Source organism: Scatophagus argus, chromosome 15, assembly GCF_020382885.2.
Source record: "Scatophagus argus isolate fScaArg1 chromosome 15, fScaArg1.pri, whole genome shotgun sequence".
Lineage (NCBI taxonomy): Eukaryota > Metazoa > Chordata > Actinopteri > Scatophagidae > Scatophagus > Scatophagus argus.
The window spans coordinates 3524257-3547097 of NC_058507.1; the positions used below are offsets into that span (position 1 = coordinate 3524257).

At 44.8% G+C, this 22841-nt stretch overlaps 2 protein-coding genes across 13 annotated transcripts in view; both read right to left on the minus strand.

Annotated features, from left to right (window-relative positions):
* Positions 1-19842, minus strand: part of dctn1b (dynactin 1b) — a 31708-nt gene extending 11866 nt beyond the window's left edge. The window contains exons 1-10 of one of the 12 annotated variants that reach the window (XM_046412699.1): positions 19713-19842; positions 19082-19234; positions 12360-12611; positions 10750-10828; positions 9910-9941; positions 8344-8364; positions 4549-4566; positions 2557-2577; positions 1574-1750; positions 121-144 (exon numbers count right to left, since the gene is read on the minus strand). In XM_046412699.1, coding sequence (XP_046268655.1) covers positions 121-144; positions 1574-1750; positions 2557-2577; positions 4549-4566; positions 8344-8364; positions 9910-9941; positions 10750-10828; positions 12360-12587 — 600 coding nt within the window. In that variant the 5' untranslated portion in view covers positions 12588-12611; positions 19082-19234; positions 19713-19842. Of the gene's footprint in view, positions 1-120; positions 145-1573; positions 1751-2556; positions 2578-4548; positions 4567-8343; positions 8365-9909; positions 9942-10749; positions 10829-12359; positions 12612-15282; positions 15803-19081; positions 19235-19650 lie in introns of those variants that run through there. The other 11 variants (XM_046412698.1, XM_046412691.1, XM_046412690.1 and 8 more) reach the window with 11 other exon arrangements.
* On the minus strand, positions 19312-22577 carry nat8 (N-acetyltransferase 8). The gene is made up of 2 exons (XM_046412709.1): positions 22431-22577; positions 19312-21375 (listed from the first exon to the last, which is right to left on the minus strand). The coding sequence occupies exon 2, from the start codon at positions 21364-21366 to the stop codon at positions 20692-20694; it is 675 nt and encodes a 224-aa protein (XP_046268665.1). The 5' UTR covers positions 21367-21375; positions 22431-22577; the 3' UTR covers positions 19312-20691.
* Positions 22578-22841: the final 264 nt, after the last annotated feature.

Sequence of the window (22841 nt, forward strand, 5' to 3'; positions counted from 1 at the left end):
TTAAAGATTAAAAGTCACACTTTTGGTGTCTTGTCAAAACGTTAGTGAGAGAAAAACAGCACGTCGATATCAAGTGCAAAAAAAAAAAAAAAAAAAAAAAATCACACCACATCACTGCACCTGTGTTTCCATGGTGACGTCCTCCTGAGGGGATAAAAATGTCAGACTGATTAGGTCCGACTTAAAATGGCAGCTGACTTACAAAATGCTAAAGAGAAAATCCCCAACCTTTAAATACAAATTAAAGCACATGTTGCTTCTCTCTATCAGCGGCTCAGATAACACAAGATTCAAGATTCAAGCTCCAGCTCACGATTAACAAAGAGTTCACAGACTATTAAAACACTTCAGCGGTTTGAATCGACTAACGTCTGGACACGGGCAGGATCTTCATCGCGCTTAATGCAGACACTTCCTCTTCTGCTGCACAAAACCCTCCAGCAGTCAATCTCTCAAATTATCACTTCACAGCAAAAGTAGGAGACAAAAGAGAAAACTTATATAGTTAAGATTGCTAATATAGACATTAGTTGTGTTGAGTTTGGTTTCCCTCAGGGCTCAGTCCTGGGCCCACTTCCCTTTCGCTGATATGCTTTAACATTTTGCAATGCGGATGAAACTGTACATCCCAAAGGAACTAAGGGGCTTTTCTGCCATTTTACAGCACTGACAGACAGCACTGACCCCCACATAGCTACACAACTAGCCGCTGTAGCTTGAAAGGTGCAGTTTAAATTTTAAATTAAACAAATAATTGCAACTTGCAACCTGTGCAGGATTTGCCTGCCTCATACCCAGTGCATGCTGGGATACAATCCAGCCACCTGTGACCATGAAAAGGATAAGCTGTTTAGAAAATTAATGGTCAGATGGATTATACAACATAAAATTAGTGTTTCATTATGAATTCTAACCACATATTTATTTTTTCCCCTTTTATTAAACTGGAATTCATGTTTATTTTACGCCGCCTCATGTATTGTATTGTACTGCGGCTCATTTCTGATGACTCCTGGATGACACCAATACAAGCCGACAGCTGAGTCAAATGTAGGAGCTGCAACAAAGAGAATCTCGCATCTGATTTAACTCCTGCACTCCTGCTCCTCCGGCTTAAGCACCGAGTCCTAACACGTCTTTGATCCTGTTGGCATGTTGAGCAATTGGGTTTTATGACACGATGTGAGCCAGCAGGATCAACGACGTGAGCCAACCATCCGTCTCATTCCTGAATACCAGACCCACAAGAAATCTGTGGCTGCAGGATTTCAACGACATCTCTGCAGATTTTTCATGTTTTAAGAGAATAGTGATGCCACTTTTAAGAGCTTAAACCACCTGGTGCAATATGTCAAAAATTAGATTTACTGCTGAAGAACTGAGGAGGCAACATTTCAACTGCATTTCAGCCGTCATCTGCGAGGAATCGGGTGAATAAATAAAAAAAATAATTCTGCATTAAGACTGTTACTCAGTGTTTACTCAGTATGTGGCGGATGCAACTCGTTCTGACTTCACTGGCTGTGAAACATCAGACCTGAGTTGTGACCGTGATGTCTAAGCTGACACTCACCTTGCTGGGGACGGGCGCCGGAGGGTTTCCAGGGGAGTGGAGGGTCGGGATGACCGGAGCGGCCAGAGGGGTCTGTGCCGGCGTGCTGGGCTCGCTGCTGCTCATCTCCCCAGCAGAGGCCGAGGCCGAGCCGGACGCCGCCCCCTTCCCGCCGCCGCCTGCAGGCCGGCTGGGCTGCTGAAGAGACCAAGTGAGTAATGAGAAAACGGTTTAGAAAAAACCGATGCCAGTGGGTAGAAATGGTCGTCTGATGATGGCCATAACGGAGGTCCCACACTGAGTATGTTTACATGCACATATAAATAATGAAATGGTTGTTTTAAATCCTAACCTAAAAACTAATGTGAACACACTCACTGGCTTGCAAACTAAGCTGCTGTCTCTCAACTACACGAAAACAACTTTGCCTTAACTACCAGACTGACCCTGAACGCATCACAACCAACTTGTTCAGCGATGTTTAATTTCCCTGTCATGCTGAGGAGTTCTTTGCTCTTTCTGGTGTGTACGTACTTCAGTGTACCTCCATGATGGCCACAGATGTGATGCAAGACTCAAATACAAAACGGCGACATAAAAACGCTCAAAGTTAAGTGATAAACCAGAATAAGAACTCAAACAAAGCAATTAATATGCTGAAACTGCTGTAGAATTAATTAAAATAACAACAACAAAAAAAGACAAAGGACATCCGCTACAACAGAGAGAAAGAAAAGTGAAAAGAAAAAAACAACTTGAACATATGAACGCTACAATCCTCACTTTGTGCTGTAGATATCAAGGAAAACATTAGTGCTATTAACCAAAACTCTAATGAAGACAAGATGAATTTCATGGCGTATTGTCACTACTGCCTCGGCAACACACACACTCACACACACTCACACACACACACCTGCATGAAGCGAAACAACAATCACACAAATAAATAATTTAAAATGACAGAAATGGGAAGCCCTGAAGACTTTGAAGACTGGGCTCACCTTGGGCCTTCTGGCCGTGGTCTGAGGAGCAGAGGGAGGAGCAGAGGAGGGGGAGAGGAAGGTCCAGCAGGAGGGGGGGAGGAGGAGGAGGAGGAGGAGAAAAGGGAAGGAAACAAACAGCCAGGATTAGTGAGTCAAGGCAAAGTTCATATTAAGGTGGAAATCACAGACAAAAAGACAAAATGGGTGGATGAATCTTTGATGACTCTTAAACTGAAAACTGGAACACTAATACTTGACTGACCCCTGAAAAGTCCCACAGTGAAGCCATTATCATGTTACATCCCTACAGGCCTCTACTCCACTGTTTTCCCTCTGGTCTCTCTGGTCCTAGCTGGTCTCCAGGGCCTCATCCCCTCCACCCACGCGACCAGAAACCTCAGCAACAACATGGACACTGTGACTGGTACGACCACTCTGACCTAAATGACTGCATTGTGTCTCGAGGGACGCAGCAGACGGACGCTCGATGCTGTCGTACTGCCGTTCATATTGTGTGCACACAAATATTCAGTCCCCACAGTGTGTTCCCAGTAGCTCAAAACCAGCACTTCACACAGCAATACTGCATGTTGTCTAGTAAAAATATGCATTGTTCTCCTCATAGTTAAAGACGCTCTGGTTTCTCTGCAGGCTGAGACGTTTTTACAACCTTTAGGCTTTCCAAACTCCACATTAACTTAATCATGCATCAGCGTAGGGCTGCCCACAGCATAATCCACTTTATCCATGTTATCACTGAATTTGCTCCTCATTAAGTTTGTTGTTGACTTTGGAAAAAGCAGCCGACAGAACAATCTCACCTCACGATCTGTTCAGCAGCTGCTCTGAAGCTTCGGATCAATGTGGATCTGATCAAGCTGCAATGATTAGTCTGTTAATCGATGAAACGTATTCATTTTACTCTTTAATTATCACACTTTATTAATTTTACTGAACAGCAGAAAACCCTCACATGTAAGAAGCAGGAATCTTGACTTATTACTGCAGCTCCAGAAAAAGGCTTTATTCATTACAAGTGAACCACTTTAACACCGTCTCTGTTTTACTTACAATTAGTGCCAAATAACTTTATACTTTTCCAGGAACCTACTGGGTCACCATCAGGAATTTGTAATGGATACTAAAAATCCTACCCAACAGACAGCCAGAACAGCCACTAAACAGACATGGAGGCGGGATGCTGTTGTTGCTCTGACGCTGAGTTTTTCCACGTCTTCACTACACGACGGTCGAACTAAACTGTTCTGAGTTATTAGAAACACATCTTAGCTCTGGTGTGTGCAGGCGCTTCCATCACTGACCTCAAGACCGACACTTTCTCGTCCACCCTTCACTTCACGTCCTCCTGTCCTCTGCACACTGACTCTCTCTCTCTCAGCTCAGCCACGGCCATCACTTTGGCTAGTTATCGTTCCTTATTGGATTAGAACTGGACCGTTGAGCAGAAATCAGCCCGAGCTAACAGCTGTACCAAATCAGAGCTGACAGCCCTCTGCAGCCACACTATCATGCTGCTGTACATACTAGAACAGGCTGTACTGAGAGCACATCAGCCTCATCGCCACATCTGCAACCGAGATTCTCCCCTGACCTCGCAAGACGATGTGGAAGGCATGACTGTGCAAGCTGAGACCAAATAAAAGGAAAGACGGAGAAATAGCACTTAAGTTAAAAATAAAAAAACAAAAAACTGCACACACATGTAAAAGGCATGAAATAATTCTGCAACCAAGGGCACTGAGAGCCAGCAAAAATCAAGACAAAGTGACAAAAAGGTCTAAAAAGAGCACGACCGAGCTGCAGGTACACTTCTGCTTCCACGCTGGGAATGTCGAGTTTAAAAAGGGCAATTCCCACCACACGACATGAGGAATGACGGAAAGTTTGAAGCGTGACCTTTAGAGCAGCTCTGCCAACAAAACAAACGGATGGTGACAACAACAAAAGCAACATCCCAACAGATAAGGACGATCATTTGGAGTTCTGTACCTTCCGGGGTGCAGGAGTCTGTCTCATCATATTTGCAAGAGAAGAAGACACACACACACAACACAGTCACCAAGAAACACACACACACACACACAGAGAGGAAGGTGATAAAACAGGCAAAGATGCTTGATCCACAGAAACCGGCTTGAGGACGGACAGACGGACAGACAGACAGACAGCTGAAGCCGAACAGACAGGCAGCCACTCAGGCCGGGAAGCTGCAGTGGTGCAAATGGCCGCAGAGATTTCTTCTTCTTTCTCCTCCCCAGACTCCCCCCGTCCCTTCCTCCTGCTGTCGTCCTCCTTTATGTCCTCCTTCTCTCATAATCCGTTAGCCGGAGCCCTCAGTCGGTGCCTCCCTTCCCTTTCTGCTCCGATTACGACTCTGACATCTTGCTTCCGTGAGCCTCCGACCTGCTACTGTTCGCAGGCGACGCCTCACCTCCCCTCACCTTCCTCTCCTCCCCTCCACCCCCCCCCCCTTCTTCTCGCTCTGCTTTATTGTGATTTGCCAGCCCAGCCAATGCCCTGCTCCTGCATTACATCACCCTCCTCCCTCCCCCCCTGCTCGCTGCTGCTCACCCACTCATCACCAGCTCCACCACAGACAGACGGGGGGAGGGAGGGAGGGATGGGTGAGACTGTGCGGCTGGGGACAGACAGAGGAGAGGAAGTGAGACGGAGGAGGGCGGGGCTGTAAACGGAGGTGAGAAGGGGGGGGGGGAATTGAGCAGCAACGCTGATGCAAGCCCCTCTTTGTCTCCTAGCAACACTCACACAGCCGTCCTATGGGCTCATTAAAATGAGACAAAAACAATGAGGAGGAGGAAGAGGAGGAGGAGGAAGAAGCACACGCACCGGATTACAAATTAGAGAGACTTAATCTGAATAAATTAGACCTTTATGTACGTTTCTTCCTCTTCCTTTGACAAATTCACAGGAGAGACATGAAACTGTCGAAGGTGATTACTTTTAAAGAATTCTGAAGAATGTTTACCTCCATTTTTTTGTTTTTACTTCGTTTTGAACGTCATAAGCGATCGCGTCTACAGCCTCTTTTAATTCCTCACCTTCATTTTCAAACATCATTTAGGGAAATTAATGCGTATTCTCCATAAAGTCATTGGACGTAACTGTATGTTGTAGTATTCACATGTATCATGATAAAGTCCTCATCAAACAGTGTGTGAATATGGGATGAAAACATCCAGTGAACTCATGTAAAGTTTTGGACTTTAAAAAAATCTTTTTCATTTTCCACATCTCGAAGCCCAAGCTGACACGTTATTTCATATGTTCTCGGTCGAGATGGGGGCTTGATGCAGGATCTTTTTACAGACCGAGTCCTGCTCCGCATCAATCACCGAAATCCTACTGAAGCTTGTGGACGTGGAACATAACCCACATAATATCAGTGAGATATCATCACTGTGTTCACCTGATAATGACTCCTGACAGCCATTTCTTTTCACTTTATTACTCTGAAATATCTGCAGCGTGTGAAGCAACTCAAAGGTCTGGAAGGAGACTAAAAGGTAAAAACAAATCTGAAAGAGAAAGAGCCAGAATTAAACCTCAAACAAAGCGTCGGCCTTGAGCTTGAGACGTAATACCGGTTCAGTTTTTAGCGTAAAAGTGATTTCATAGGTCAATTCTTTCCTTAACGGCCAAGAGCCATTTGAGCAGCCATCATTAAATCTTCCTCAGCTGCACTAATCTCCTTCTCTGCTCCAGCAGATCAGCAGGAGGAGTGAGGGATGGAGGAGGATTAAGTCAGTGGGGACACTCTGATCAGCTGAAACACTTCCACACTGTGGGCATCAAAATAATTCGAGGCTGATGCGATGAAACTGAACGAGGCTTAGGTCAGAGTGAATACGGTCTGTGCAGCGTTTCTTCTGTACTGTCATACGATACTGAGTGTTAGGGGATGGACTGCAGGAGAAAATGGATTACTGCGAGAAAGCGCAGACCCTCAGAGTCTGGTCCGCCGAGGCGGAAAGAAAAACTGTTAGTGAGTATCCATTACAGAGCAGCGCGGGGAAATCTGTCCTGCTGAAATATTAAACGTCTTTCTCTGTCATCCCGTCACTTTCTCTCAGGCTAAGTGCTGCTCTGAGGAGGACGTCCACACAGACAGACAGAGAGGACGATGGGACGGGTGGAGACGTATCGAGTTCCTGCTTTACCAGCACACACACTGAGGATCGCTAACTCTAACCCAGCAGGACGACGAGGGGATGAGATTACTGCCCACAAAGCACCAACACAGCTGAACCCAACGCGCTCGGCTTGTCATTATTTCACAATGCACTGGTTCTTTTACATACTTTATTCTATTTCTTCTTATCTATGGCACACGCCCTGGCTCATCCTTGTTCTCGGCCAAAAACGAGGTTCTGACACCAAAGTGCTGGTTTTTGGTCCCGTGACCTTCAGCTGGAGGACAAGCAGGTACGGACTCAGTTTTCACTCTGGAAAGTTCTCCAACATTTTGAGTTATTCACGACTTTAATGAATCTCTGCAGGCACATTTCTGTCCCGTCTGCCTCATCTACTGCCTGGCAGGGAAAAGGAGAACAATTAAGCCTGGGCTCCTGATGCTTAAGGTCGTCCTGCCGAGGAGGTCTAACCGAGCCGACAGGAGATCCGTACTCGGCAGGTCTGCTCTCGGCAGGTCTGCTCTCGGCAGGTGGGAGGGCGGGCTGATTTCACCTCCGTCTCAGTCTGACATTTTCACGACAGCAGAGGAACGCCTGCATGCATGACTCAGCTGAGGACGACGGTTAAAGAGCAGCGGACTGTCGGCACGAACCTCCTGATGAATCCTCGTGTGAAACAGCAAAACGTTAAAGTCACAATACATCACAGCATACACAGCGAGACTGGACTTAATACTGAGAGCCATTTGGACCCTAACAGAGAGGAAAAATACTTCAAAAAATACCATCAAATATTCTAGATCCATAAGCTGTCAAAAACGTAAGCTTCTTCTGTTTTTGTCTCCATTTTAGGTCCCCTACGATCCTGCAAAATGTTTAAATCAACTGCTTGTGCAGCTGAAATGAGCAGATAAACTTTTTAATGGAAAATCAAAACACTGAGCCCTCTTGATCGCTGCCAGTAGAGAGCAAGAGCAATCAATCGGCTGATTTTTAGTCTAAAAACATTTTTAAAATGTGACAACACAACTTGTCTTGTCTGACCAACAACCCAAAACCCAAAGATATTCAATTTACGAGAATACAAACAGAGAAAAGGAGCAAATGTTTGGCATATTTGCTTGAAAAATGACTAAAACTTAAAAACAAATTTTCTTTCCATCGACAAATCGACGGAATTCGTTTGTGCTCTGACAAGAAATAACCAAAACCGTGATGTTCTTTGCAGTTCAGTTTAAAGAAAGCGAGATGACTTGTGTGACAGTCAGCAGGATTTCACTTGTTCCACTTCGACATGCTTCAAAATGCACAGGAAGCAGACAGACACAGAAACACACAGAGCGGGACCAACCACGGCGCACAGCGTGAAGAGGTGACAGGAAGTGGGCGTGGCACCACGGCGGTCACCTGTCGCTCCTCTCACTGGCCTCCATTCACGCTCACACAAACACAGAGCGAGACGAAAAGGATGGCGGCGTGGTGAGCTGAGGGGGGGGTCATGGGTAAATGAGGCGCGGGGCTCTGTTGCCATGCAGCAGCGAGGCCATTCAGAGCCACGGTTACCACGGTTACCACCACCATCATCATCATCACAACATTAGCACTGTACCGAGGTGAGAGAAACATGCAGCACCTTTTTGGGCTTCACTCCTCGCTGCGTGGCCGAAGGAAAGAAGGAAAGGAAGGAAGGAGGGAAGGAAGGGAGGGAGGGCGGAGGTTAGAGGTCGAGAGTCTGTCAGAGTCATGCTGGAGGTGACGGGGACTGGAGAGGGTCGGCCTCCATCGAAAGGCTTCACAGACACACACACGCCTCATTAACATCTGAAACACGCAGTCGTTTTCCTTCATGTGCACACGACATTTTGTCTCTTCGGTCTTTCATCTACTTTTCTATTGACAAACAAGACTTGACTTGACTCCCGTTACATAAAGATCAGAAAATAAAAGACGGCTACTAAACTGAACTCGAAATGTCAGTTAAAACATGACGAACACGCTGACATTTAAAACTGAAAGGAGGCGATAAACTCTTTGGTTTAGATTTGAAAATAAATCTAAAATTGTCACTTGATGATTGTGGAAGTTCGGGACGACACTAAATTCAAATGTAACCTACTGAGAGCTCAGAAAGATTGAATAGTTAAATAACTAACATGATGGCGTCTGGAGCTGGAAAATAATCTGCTGTCTGCTGTGGGTGAGCCTTTATTTATAATTATTAAAAGCATCATTCACATTCCTCACAATAAGCTGTGATGCCATCAGATTTCACTGTTGAATTTACCACAAACCGCAGTGGAAAATTTTCAGATTTACGTTTGATTTGACATTTTAAAAGTTCAGATGTGATGGTCCAACATGTTGGGTTGTATTGACGTAGCACAACACGCAGCTACTGCAGTGTATTTATAGGTTAACGTCGCCCCCTGGTGGTCACACAGGAAAACTGAAACTTCAGCTCAACCTGACAGACGGTTTCAAGGATTATTTAAGATTAATTAAAAGAAGAAATATCTACTTTATAAACTGTTTCTGCGTATGGAAGAAGACGATTTGTGCAAAGACGAACAGAGATCTGATAAGAAAACAGTATGACAAGAGCTAATAATAAGATCTCCAGATTCTCCATCCTTAAACAAACATGGACAAAACAATAGTTTTAGTATAGCAAAGGTGCAGATGATATTATTTTTATTTGTATATGACTTCTTGATACTGTAAATTACTACTTCTGATTTGTAAATTGTCAGTATGCCCCCACATCAGTGTCACAGACTGAAACTACTGTATATTTAATGAGAGATTTTCAGAAACTCGACTTGTCGACTGAAGTATAAGACGTTTCTGAGCTAAAAACTTAAAATCAATCTTAAAAATACTACAAATAAAAGCCACTTTACTCGTTGAAGGGCTGTCAAGCATCTCCACGTTAGAGCTAACAAAACCTGTGAGATTTTCAGAAGCTGAAACAGCCCAGCAGGTGTGGCAGCACAAACACACAGGGTTTGCCTCAGATAACAGAGAGTGAGTGAGTGTGTGTGTGTGTGTGTGTGTGTGTGTGTGTGTGTGTGTGTGTGTGTGTGTGTGTGTGTGTGTGTGTGTGCAGGTATGCGAGTTTAGCGTCATTGTGAGAGTGTGTAAAAGTCCAGCTGCCATATCCGCTCCTGATATCCTCACAGTGCAGCCTGATCTGACTCACCAGTTTAGTGGACTTGGGCGTCTCCAGGATCTCTGAAGAGACAAAAAGAAAGACAAACAAAGAAAGTGAGAGACAAGCTTTTATGTTATCATCAGTGTTTGCCCTCTTTTATGAACCTATAAAGTCCCACAAGGATCTTGACGTAAAGAGATTAAATTTATTAAAGTTCAAAAGAAATTTATTACAATTTATTAGCCCATGTTATCTGTTGTTGTGTGTTTTTGTTGTCTTCTCTTGTACATAATGTTTTATATTACATTACTATTCTTTCTACACTATATATATATATTGCTAGCTCTTCTCTTCTTTTTTTCCTACACTTGTGTAAATTGTTTTTTATTGATGCCTACCTCCGTTTTTCACTATCCACTTTGCTGCTGTAACAATGTGAAGCTCCCCATTGTGGGACAATAAAGGAAATCTTATCTTATCTTAAAGTGAACAGAGAAACGGGACTGCTGGAGGTGCAGTCGGCCGCATGAGGCGTCCCGCTCAAAGGAAAGCGGGAGGAAAGTAACTGCGACAGGAATCTTGGCGATTTCGGTGTTTGCATGACGCAGCCCTTTACTTAAACGTCTGCCCCACGTCTGAATGGACAGTTTAAGTCAAAGTCACAACAACAAGTCTGAAGTGAATGCTGTCAGGTTAACATAAACAGACAGAAAGACAGAAATCTGCATCTTGTGTGGTGGACTTTGGCCCAGTGAGACAGAATGCAGTTTTTGCAGTCACCGAGTTGCCGAGACGACTTCCATTTCAAAAAGATCAGGATTAACGTGGCTGCAGTTTGTCCCGAAACAGCAACAGAATACTGAAAACTCAACGTGTGTGTGTCCTCACCTCGTTTGGGAACCTTTCCAGAGCCGGGCTCGGGCGTCTCTGGAGACGTCGTGTCTGCCCCATCGTCAACCAGCTGGATCTGAGACGGAGACACAGAAACAGGACAGACAGCCAGAGAAATTCAGTCACCTCTCCCAAAACATGGCAGCCGTCTTATCCATCAGCAGAGCTGGCAGACGTCAAAGGGGCTTGTTTGCTGATGTACAGTCAAACAGCAATACAAAAGTTAGTCATCACCATCACATTTTTTTTTAATCTAACTTAGAGGTCAGACCGTCCTCATCTTATTTTTTGTCACAGCATTATGACAACACGGCATTTACTGCAGTACTAATACACTATATAGACAAAAGTATTCAGACTGGAGCTGTTTTGCTTCCAACTTTGTGGCAACAGTTTGTTGAAGGCCCTTTTCTATTCCAGCATGACTGTGCCCCAGTGCACAAAGCAAAGCTCCATAAAGACATGGTTGGATGAGTTTGGTGTGGAAGAACTTGACTGGCCCACACAGAGCCCTGACCTCAACCCCATCCAACACCTTTAGGATTGTGAGCCAGGCCTTTTGGTCCAACATCAGTGTGTGACCTCACAAATGCTCTGCTGCATGAATGGGCACAAATTCCCACAGAAACACTCCAACATGTTGTGGAAAGCCTTCACAGAAGAGTGGAAGCTGTTAGAGCTGCAGAGCTGTCTGTGTGTTTAGAATGAGACGTCATTAAAGTCCCTGTTGGTGTGATGGTCCCAATACTTTTGTCTATATAGCGTATTTTCAAATTGCTTCTGGTCCCCTTATTCTGCTCCTGACGCTGCTGTTGTTTGCTGATTTCTGCAGGTAGATCTGGAGGCGTATGTGATTCTGCTGGTGGACAAATCTCACAAACACACGCCCACTCGTCCTGACCCGAGGTAAACCTCACAGGTTCAGGATCATGAAATGTTGTTGTAGGAGGCCTCGTGTGTAAGAACTGTAAAAAGTTGTCGACTGTTTCATGCACAGACTGGTGACATAACACACATTACTGCCAGCAGTTTCACGCTTTTCCGCCGATTGATTATGAGCCAACAGACGCTGCAAAGTGGCAGACAAGACGACGACTATGGATGCAAACGACGCCAAGATTTAAAATCATAGAAAAATCAGCTTGGAAACGGTTTCATGGAGAAGGAAGTGCATTCTGCATGTTTGTTGGACATGTTAGGCGAAGTGACAATGAATGTAAACATAACTTTTGTTTGAAAGCCACCACAGTAACAAAGTAACAGGAGCTCCCTAAACGCTTATGAGCTGTGACAAAACCTTGCTGATGTTTCATCTATTCTTACTTTACCTGAGACGTATTTGACTGTCCTCTCCAGGCCACCATAAGTAATCTATGTTCACTGTAGCACACGGGGAGGCTTTGCAGTATTTTTCATTACTTGACGCAGTTCGCTGGCTCCATTCAGACAGCAGAGGAACATATCAACCACACACACACACACACACTGCATCAAGCCAAAAGAAAACCTTGAACACCTTAGAAAATAAGGTGTGGGGTGCGGGGGTACACTACAGGCCAGCTTTTAGGAAAACATATCTTGTATTGACTAAACAGTTCTGTAGTTACCTGTGATTGTCTCACAAATATCCCATGACTCTCCTCGCAGGTGAAGTAGCGCTTGCCCTGCACGGTGCCGTCGTTCTTGCCCTTGGCCTCGTCCAGGATGACGCCCACCCATTTTCCGGAGGCAAAGAGCGTGTTGCCGATGTAGGCCACCGTGCCGCGCTGCCCCTTCCCGATCACCTCCACCAGGGAGCCCACTTTGACGGGCCGGCCGCCCCCGTCCGAGCTCATCCTGCTGCTGCCGCTGCTGGTGGTCTGGGTGGGACGAGGGGAAACACAGAGGTGGACCGTGAAAACAGTAATTCGTGCTCACGTCTTTGGATTTTGTTGTTACCTAATTTAAATGTTCTAATAATCCAGTTTGTCTGTTTGATATTTCACATGCAAGTCGAGAACACGTCTGTTTCTTTGTTGATGGAAGTAAACTGAAAACATTCACAAAGAAACTTCTGGAAAATAAGGGTTTTTCACAGCAGCAGGTCAGCACACAGTGGCTACCTGCTGTGGGGCACAAAAAGGAGTTTCAGTGTCATTCTGACCCACTGAGCTGTTCAGGACCACACAACAACTTGCACTCTCTAAATGTCAACGTCCTCGCTTTCTGCCGGAAAGCCTTCTTTGTGCTAATCCCATGGCAACAATCGAGTGAGATTTCACAAAGTGGAGAACAAACGGCACAGTGAAACGTTTCAACGCGGGCACATCTACTCGAGCCGCAGCATTTTGTAATCAAATCGTCCTGCATAACCCAGTTTGCAGTGTGATGTCCTAGAAGTGATGGTGACTCAGCAGAAGAGACCAGAGAGGAGCAGATATTATTACACTGCGAGAGCACACACTCTCCTCCAGCTTACCGTAAACACACACACCCTCTATGTGCTGCTGTCTCACTTAAAACAACACAGGAGTTATGATGACATCATCATCATCATCATCATCATCATCATGTCTTTTGTTATTGTTGGGATTGAGAGCCCCGCAGCAGCAGAAATGACATAACTGTACTTTTAAATTACAAGTTCCTTGCAGTTTTTAAGATCTAATAACAATCTAATATTTAACGGTTAAATTTGTCTTTAAACAACTGCAGAACCAGGGCTGAAAATAAACTTGTGGGCCGTGGGGGGACATTTCTGGGTTACGGGGTTACAAATACCAAAAGATTCAGGGACAAGAAAGTCAAGAAAGAAAGAAAGAAAAAAACGAGTAAAACCAAATAATAAAGCGAATGACAATCAATGAAACCAAACTACTGGGGTGGTCTTGAAAGGGTTTGCTCCTAATGATGCCTTTGCATCTGGTTTAACCACATGCCTACAGGCCTTAACAGTCACACATCCATATTGCACAAGGTGGGGACATTGGATCTAAGCAACGTATAGGCTGGAATGTGGGACTATAGAGAGTGTTGTGTTAAACATAAGCTCAAAGATGTTGGCGCCTCTTAAGAGGCATTTTTAAGGTTTACATTTTTCAGTCACGGCCTCCAAACACTGGATTTACTGGCCACAATACAGCGCACACATAGAAAAGTACAGCCAGCTACAACGTAAGGAGGCGGATGCAACTCAGAGCTGCAACCGGTTTCTTTCTCTGATAACATTTTGTTGGCCAAAAAACCTGAGATATAATCAAGAGAAAATGAAACGATCAACTCTTCTGCTTCAACCCCACTTTTTCACAGCTCACACAATAAAAGCAGACATCGTTTAAAGTTGTACATGAAGTTTTTTTACGAACATCACCATTAATATTCTGCCACACAGCAGCAGCTGCTGCCGAGCCTGAATTCCCATGATCGCTTAAAGTCTAATTAACCTGACTTATAATTCATGACCAACACGGAAAGAGACGTTTTAGCTTCTCGTGTGTTTTTGTCTCTTCGTCAAGCATTTTCAACGTCCCAGTCAAGTCCTCAGATGATTTATTCAAGCTTTAGCATCTATTTAAAGCCATGAAATCACTTCAGATTCCTGACAGGAGGAGGAGGATCTTTGGTTTGCAGTGTGGACGGGAGGCCACAAGGCTCAAATGCACCTTTCAACAACCAGTCGTCCATTGTGCTTTATAACTCGCGCCTTCTTTAAAGTCATAAAATACTGTAAAGGAAGGAGTTCCAGCTATCACAGTGTAACTATGAAGCACTCTGTGTTGATGTGACGTGTTTGCCATGTGCTGGAAGCAGACCCGAGGAGGACGAGCTGAATTATTTAGTGCCACTCTATTCTTCAGCCACACGCGAGCTCAAACCGACTACAATGCTGAAAGAAGATAAAAACAGCCTGGTTTGCTGCTCACGGCGCTCTGATGAAGGCGCTGGCGAAACTTGTCAGCCTGAAGGTCGCTTTTTTCCCCTCAAACAAATAGACCGTCACCGTACGAAGCACACAAACGAAGGACTACTCCCGATGAGGAAGGGGGTTTCTGTGATCTGAGGCAAAGAAAAGAGAAGCCGAAAGGTGCTGCTTGTAGCTAAAATCTAACATCCAGCCCTGATGTCATCCCTCCGGGTGACAGGAAAGCTGCTTGACTCAAGAGACGGATGACAAACAGGAAGTCTTCTGGGGCTCGTGGATTATGTGTCGACTTGTCTGCTGATAACAATAAGCCTTATAAAACTAATACCTGCCTGTCATGTATCATCTCCACTGGACTGAGTCATCTCAGAGGTCTGAACCTTAACATCGCGGCAGCTCTGTGAACTCGGAGGGGCGTCTGGGCCGAACAAAGAGGCGACGGATCAGACAGGGGAGTGCGGCGCTGGAACGGATTAGAAACCCTTCTATTCAGAGCAGAAAACCATCAACGAGCAGATGACAGGGTGAAACAAATTGAGCCGACGCATCAGGAACAATGGCGCAGCAATCAGGACTAACTTCAACATCGCAGTCTGGTCCGTTCATTCAAACACCGTGTGCACACTCACCCTGGTGTACACGTTCCTCCTGGTCTGTGACATGTTTCCCGGTCGCCGAGTCGCCCCCCAAACCGCCTGTTTTGTCAGAGGGAGCTGTTGCCAGACAGAAGGGGGTCTAGGAGAGGGGAGGGAGGGGGGTTCGGTGATGCTCCTGGAGCGTCTCCCTCTTCCTCTCTCTTTCTCTTTACAGAATCACACCATCTCTCCCTCCTGAGCCTCACAGCACAGTCTGAGCTCTCAAAACTCCCTGTCTGTCCTCTCTGCTGCTGCCGCCGCCGCCGCCAAATGAAGGCCAACAGGAGCTTTTTGCTCTGTCAGAAATTCCCTGAGGGACAGACGGTGCCGATCCAGCCCTCCGACCAACGGACCAGAGGAAAACAGCTGAGCAAAGGAGGGGGGAGAAAAGAGCCGAGCTCGGTCTGCTGTGGGTGCATCAGCTGAGCGGCAGCACTGCGCTGCGCTAGTGTCTGCGCTGGCTCCTGCAGGAGGGAGGGCGGTTTAGGCCCAGACTGAGGTGCTGGGTCCTAAAGCCTACACATTCGCCTCCAAAAAGCCTCTCAAAATAAACTTGACAGTCATTATTCCCAGGCACGTCTTCCTAATTCGGCATGAGGCACAGGTCTGGAGGTGTTGTGGACTCCGTGGCTGATCAAAGACCAACTGAGTCCTGATAAGACAAATCATTAAAGGCCAAAACCCGACAATAATCACTACAGTTCTCAGTTGCTCAACCCGTTCACAAAAACAATTTCTTTATGGCCATCAATGCAGCAATGAAATATCGTAAAAAGAGCCCAGATGTATCGGCAAACTCTCCTCTTCTTGCACTGCTGTCCATTTCACTTTGTCTCTGCTGCTACAGTCAAAGTGTGAGCGCTGGGAGGATGGAAATACAGACAGCAAGCATTCTGAAGCCAGTTTAACTCAATCTGATGTCGCCTCATTGTGGCTGAACACAAAAGGCCCAGGTGATGCCCTGTAATGCTGCACACTGTAAGCAAAAGCCAGCAGATTGCATTGGAGCCCCGCCTGATGCTGTGGGCCATCACAGAGGAAGGATTAGCTCTCCTTTATCAAGCTTTTATCAGCCATCTGCATGGCTGGGCCTTTTTTAACTCTCAGTCCTCTCTGTTTCTGTGCTGTCATCTTTTTTTTGCAATGGAAGCAAATGCCGCAGGGTTTCTGTGTGAAAGCTTTGAGCTTAGAGGCTGATGAGAGATGTTGTAAGAGTCTGAACAAAAGAAACTCAGCCTTCAGAAAGGAGGGGGGGATAATACATCACTCATAAAGCTTCAGCAACCAGGAGTGGACCAGGACAACAAAATGTACCGTCTGCAGGCTCAGATTTATCCCTACACATGCAGCAGAGGCAGTATGCACGTCTTCACAAAGTCCAGGAAACAGCCTAAGAATTCAGACATGGGAGAGATATAAACAGGTTTAGGGAAACAAAACAAACCTCTGCAGTCCCTTTGCACCCTTTAATGCAAATGACGAAGGCAGGGTTGGGGGGAGAGGAAGGAGAAAGGGGGAGGGGGGAGTTCTTATTTCTCAACGAAGGAATAATAAGGAGACAACTAGCAGATGGCCAAAATCAAAGAACTGCTCTCCTTACAGAAAATGAAGGCAAAGGCAGAGGAAGACGCGTCAGCAGCTCAGCCAGACGCCGCTGCGAGCCCGTTCAGACCGGAGCAGGAACGGAGGTGACACATTACGACCACACTGCACCTCCGCCGGTCTGCAGGTCTGGGAGGAACCAGCCAGCGTTGCCAGGCAAGGTAAAGACGAGCACGTCCACGTCCTTGAAGCTGCTGTTTTGATTAAGGCTGTGAAGGTAGAAATGTGACTGAAGTCTGAAGCTGTGCCGACGCAGTCAGTTGAATCACGGGCCGAAACGCAAACCTCTGAGTCGGGAGTCACTGAGGTGTCGTCGTTATGTCAACGAGATGAAGAATCTTAAGTACGTCACAAAAGTCTGACTTTCATTTAGGGCTGCAAATTACAATTTTATTCAAAATTATATTCTTGTTGTTTGAATTAAGTCAGTGGTCAGTAATTAGCAAAACTAATGATTAATGCTCAATTTTAGCTTTGGGATTCAGCAGGGATTCAGCCTCATGGGTCACTGAATATGACCTGCGATGTGTGAAACAGAAGAAAATATTTATAATAGTTTTCTGAAGCTTTTGATTAAAACCGGAAAGTACCTGATCCCAACGCTCGTTTTATTATTTTATTTTTATGACGCGTGCAATGCGGCTGAAGTTCATTTAACCCACTTTGAAACACCAGAAGTCTTGCTGTGAATGTGCTGCGGGCTTCGTGACGGTCACGTTGGGTCACATTTTAACAACTGCGATGCGTATACTGGACGAGTCATTTGTTTTCTTAAATTTCCAAATGCAGTGGGGCTGCAACTGGCACTATTTCACCGATAAACCGATAAACTGTCTGGTCTGAAAAAAAAAGCCAGAAAATAATGGAAAAAGTTCCCAATGGGGGACGTGACATTTAAAATAAACGTCTAAAAACAATCCAAGATGGTAAGAAGAAAAAATCCATTGTAAGGCTTAAATGTAGCAAGTTATCAATACATTTGATTATTCTATCAACCGAAAATGATTTTGTTTATGAGTCACTAAACATTTAGTAGTTACAGAGTCTCAAGTTGTTTTGTTGAATTGTTTCTCAGATAAATAAGCAGTATGAGGATACTAAAGAGTTCGGAGAAATTGTGTTGGACACTTTTCACAATTTTCTTTCTTTAAAGATTCACGTGAATCTGTGAATATAATTAACTGGAGAAAAATCATCACAGGATGAACTGATTGAAAGCAGCTCCGCTAACCGCAGTGGATAAACGAGGCTGGTGATGGTGATGATGATGATGATGTTGGGCTTCCTCTGCTCTCCATGTTAATGATACTCAGACTGGGATCAACACGAGACGGCGTTTACAGGAAAAACAGGTCATCCACAGACAGCAGGAGCAGATTCACTCCCATAATTCACTTCAGGGTGTCCCAAATTAGCACTAAACGCCTGACTGCATGGTCAAAATAACAACAACAACAACAACAATAATACTAATAACCACTACAGCATACAGTTGATGGGCTGATGTGACAGCCTGCCATTTGGTGCCATTTGGTGCCACCTAGTGAGGCCACTGCTCCATCCTGTGAGGCCACTGCTCCATCCTGCTGCCTTACTGACCTGAATGATCACATGTCACTGATTTATTTAACACAACAAACCCATAAGAAATCCTAACGTTTAGCCTGCAGTGCCTGATGGGAGTCAGGACACATCACACAGCGTGGGTGTGGCTGCAGCCTGGTGATACATTTTCTCTACATTAATCAAATTAGATGAGAAATTAGGGGGGCAAATCCGGATGGGGGATTAATTAATTTAAACGAGAAGAAAGCCAATTCATCCCATTAGAGCTGGATATGTGGATCCACGCCGCCTCCACAGACACCAACCACAGCTGATGAAATACTTGTAATGGTCTCCACTCCGTAATTATTCGTTTTAATGCGCAAAATATTGCATTTTGCCAGCTGTGAGCCGTCGCTTTAAACGCTGGCATTCGGAGCCGTGAGCTGTCAGCGGGACACTCCCTGACCCGCTGCTAGCAAAGGTAGCCGCTAGCCTCGGCTGCCTTTCGCAATTAAAAAGCCTTAAACCGACATAATTTTATCAAGATGCACACACACGCACACACATGTTTCTACACAGGTGTGTTTCTATCTTCTGAATTTGTCTCCAACAGTTCGGATGACACAGCCGTGTTAAAACTTGCCTGTTTTTGTCCTGAAGTCCGGCTAACCGCTCAGCTTCGTCCCTCACAGGCTACATCCATGCACGGAGGTCTGACCGGACACATCCGTCCTGAGGTGTCCGAGGTGCTGCCTGAGCCACCCCGCCTCACAGGAGCGGAGCAGCCCGGTCATACCTTTAATGGTGTATAAAATAAGAATTTTACATGCATGAGTACAAAACACCTGACAGGGTTTAAACACAGACACAAGGTTGTGTAAAAAACTTGTTTTATTTTTTGATAGAGAATTTAGTACATGAAAACAAATTATACTTTTTATCCTTATTATTCTCTTCTTGTTTCACCTCATTTTAATTTATTGCATAAACAAAAAAATCACCCGAAAAATTAAAAATCAAGAGGTAAGAAAACAGAAAAGGGAGGAGGACTGCAGGAGAATGTGTACATTTGTTAATATTAATCACAAAAGAAAAAACTTATGGAAGTAAAAAAAAAAAAAATTAACAAATTAGACAATAAGAAAACCAACTGAGGGAATTAAATCAGAGAACTTCTTTGTCCACATTTGTTTTAAGTGAATTTGCAACAACCTGTCAGAGTCTGAAGCCTCCTGTGTGCAAAACAAACCCACAGAGCAGAACCTCAGAATCACCTTCTTCATCGTGATGAAGAGACTCCCTCCTGTAGGGGTGAACTGGTGGTGAAGGGAAAGCTGCAGGGCTCGGTTTCAGAGTACCGTACACACACACACACACACACACACACACACACACACACACACACACAATATTCAAGTGATCGGAGCTGGAAAATAACTCAGACCTGCTCCTAATTTATCTCGACTGATCTGGAGACATAAGAAACGTCACGAGCAGAAAAAGGGAACAGAAAATGCGGGTATATTTTTAGATGAAAAGGTGAAGTAAAAATAACACGTGTGTCAAAGACAGCATTTTATATAAAATACTGTTGCTAATACTGTTAAAGTGTCACCTACTGCAAACACCCAGCAGAGCAGAGATCCCTCAGGCTGTGTTTTCTGGCTGGTATGAAAACAGGCTACTAAAATCAGACCTACAGCTTATCGGGCATCTCAAACACTGTGGTGGTCACAGATTCACCAGCGACTAATTTATATTACATAACGCTGTTTTGGTGAACTGACCTCATGACAATAACAGCACCAGGGATCTGCCACATTATTTACAGACGCAGAGTACCCACTTCTCCCCAAATTTATAATCTGTACACCAACATGAAGCCATGAGGGATTCAAAAAGTGAGCTGGCTGCCTGCCATGACTTAACAAATGTAACTGAAACACTGAATTTATAATAACACTGACAAAAAAAAAAGTATTTAATGAGGCCAATACCTGATCCATTCATCAGATCTGTGTGTCTCTGACAGGGCAACAACAAAAATGAACACTACAAAATTATAGGACTACCAATTTATTCTCAGAGTCACAATGAAACAAACTTCTTTACAACATTAAATAATCAAATGACTTTCAAGAAGTACTGTCGCTGAAAGTACTGAAGTACTTGGGAAGTACTGAAGTACAGTACTGTCGCCCTGAAATGTCTCAGGGAGATTTGGTCTAACTGTTTGTTTCCTTTTAGGATCACTCAGTCCTTTTTCCCTTCTCTGTGTAAATCGAGTCTGTATTCAAACAGAGTGAAGTTTGTGATTTTGGCCACAAGCTCGGGAGCGGCAAACTCTCTTATCTTCTCGTAGCCCATGTGCTCATAAAGCTTCTGAGCGTCTGTCTGCACCACTGAGGTGTGCAAGACAACTGCTGCGTAGCCCCTGTCACGAGTAAAATCAGCCACTGTCCGACACAGAGCCTTAGCGATGCCCATCCCGCGGTGACTGCGGCGTACGGACACGCGTTTCAACTCCAAACACTCGGGCGCCTGTTCAGCCGGCAGGCAAGCCACCATGCCGACCACCCGACCGTCACATTCAGCCACCCAGAAGCACGAGTCCTTCTGCTTCAGGTAGGTCTCGCTGATGTTCTCGAGGTCCGTCCTGAAGCAGATGTCAATGTATCTGTTTGACATGTGGATGACGACTTGTCGGGCCCCGGCCAGCAGGAGGGTGACGGCCAGGACGGGTAGCAGGAAGGACTTGGAGCTGGTCATGAGAGCGCAGAACATGCACATGAGCACCATTTGGGTAAGCGGCTGTTTCAGAAAGTGCGTGAAGGACGACGGCACGTGCTCGCTCGCCCCCATGGCGAAGATCTCCTTCACTGCCTCTGCATCATCGTCCTGATACTTCCGGATCTGAAAACCGGCCATGGCTCAGCCCTGTTTGTTTAAAATAACCAAAAGTGTGACAAAATGCAAGCAACAGGGCTTTCAGTTTCTTAATCCAATTTGTGACAGCTTTAGAGAGTAACTTCACTTGACAACAACACATGGGAAAATACTAAGTAATTCACCATAAAGACTCTTCATCCTAATAATAAACAAAAAATTGGCTCATATGTTAGCAGGCCCTGCTATCAGAGGCTGACTGCTAAACTGAACAGATTTAAGCCTGTCGCAGACACATATCGGTACATGTGAGGAAGGAACAATTTTCAGCTGTACAATGTGTGACTCTGCATATCAGTCACAATTCTTTAATAATCCAATTTGAGGACTCCTTGTCAAAAAATGTTTACGACATATATATATATATTATCCACCAGCTTATCACTGCTGGATTTTCAAATATTGATTTCAGTATCGAAAAGCTATACTATCAAAGTGGCTCTTACTGCGATAGGAGTACCTCATAGTAAGTGGAGTAAGTACACCACAAAATATAATAAAGTTCACACGGTACCATTAACATTCTAAGGTTTTCATAACAACACATTTTACATGGTAGGCAAACGTTTCCACTTGATGACGATGATAATCATTTTTCACTCTTACAAACGGAACAGCAAATCAAAACGAATATCAACGATTACCAAACGTACAGCAAAAGCACCATGAATTATCGCCGCTGGAGGTTGGCCAAGGTTAAGTTGGCCAAGTAGTTTCTGTAATCACGATGACCCTCAAACGTCACATGCCGTTCAGTTCATAAAACGTTTCTTGTTATTTGAACACAAAGAGCCAGGTGACACTAACGTTGCTAGTCATTGAACCAAACTTCAGCACGTAATCATCCAACGTTCAACCAAATGAATATCGATGGGATAAACTACATACGACATTTCAGAAAATGTTCAAAGACGAAACTAAGTCCATTGATTAGCTAAAAGCAGCTAGCATCAGTGCTGTCCTCACAAAGCAGCCGAGGATTTGATTGCTGGGAATTTCTCTGAGATTCTCTACAGAAATAAAAATGTTAACTAAAAATGACTTACGTGTTTTACTTTAATGCTTGATAGCAAAGTCTGGATGCGCTGCGCAAAACGAAGTTGCCGGAAGTCAAAATCTCCTCAGTCATTTGTCTAGTACTTCCCCGATTCAGATATTTGCTGCATTCACGTCATGTCCGAAGAATGGGTAATTTAAAGGGCCCGTCACTCCAGTAAGGGATTTCGGTTGGATTATAACGCACCGATTGTTGACGCTGACACCGACAAACATCCTTGATATATCCGACACGGAATGACGACTACGCTGCTGATGTGACATGTTTTTTCCACTCAGAATTTTCTGAATGTGGGTAATTACGAGTTTTACGAGGTACATGAACGCATCTTGCTTAAGCATTTCCTGTTTAACGCGGATTGGTTACCGTCAGCAGCCCAACTGCATGGTTTATTTTGTTC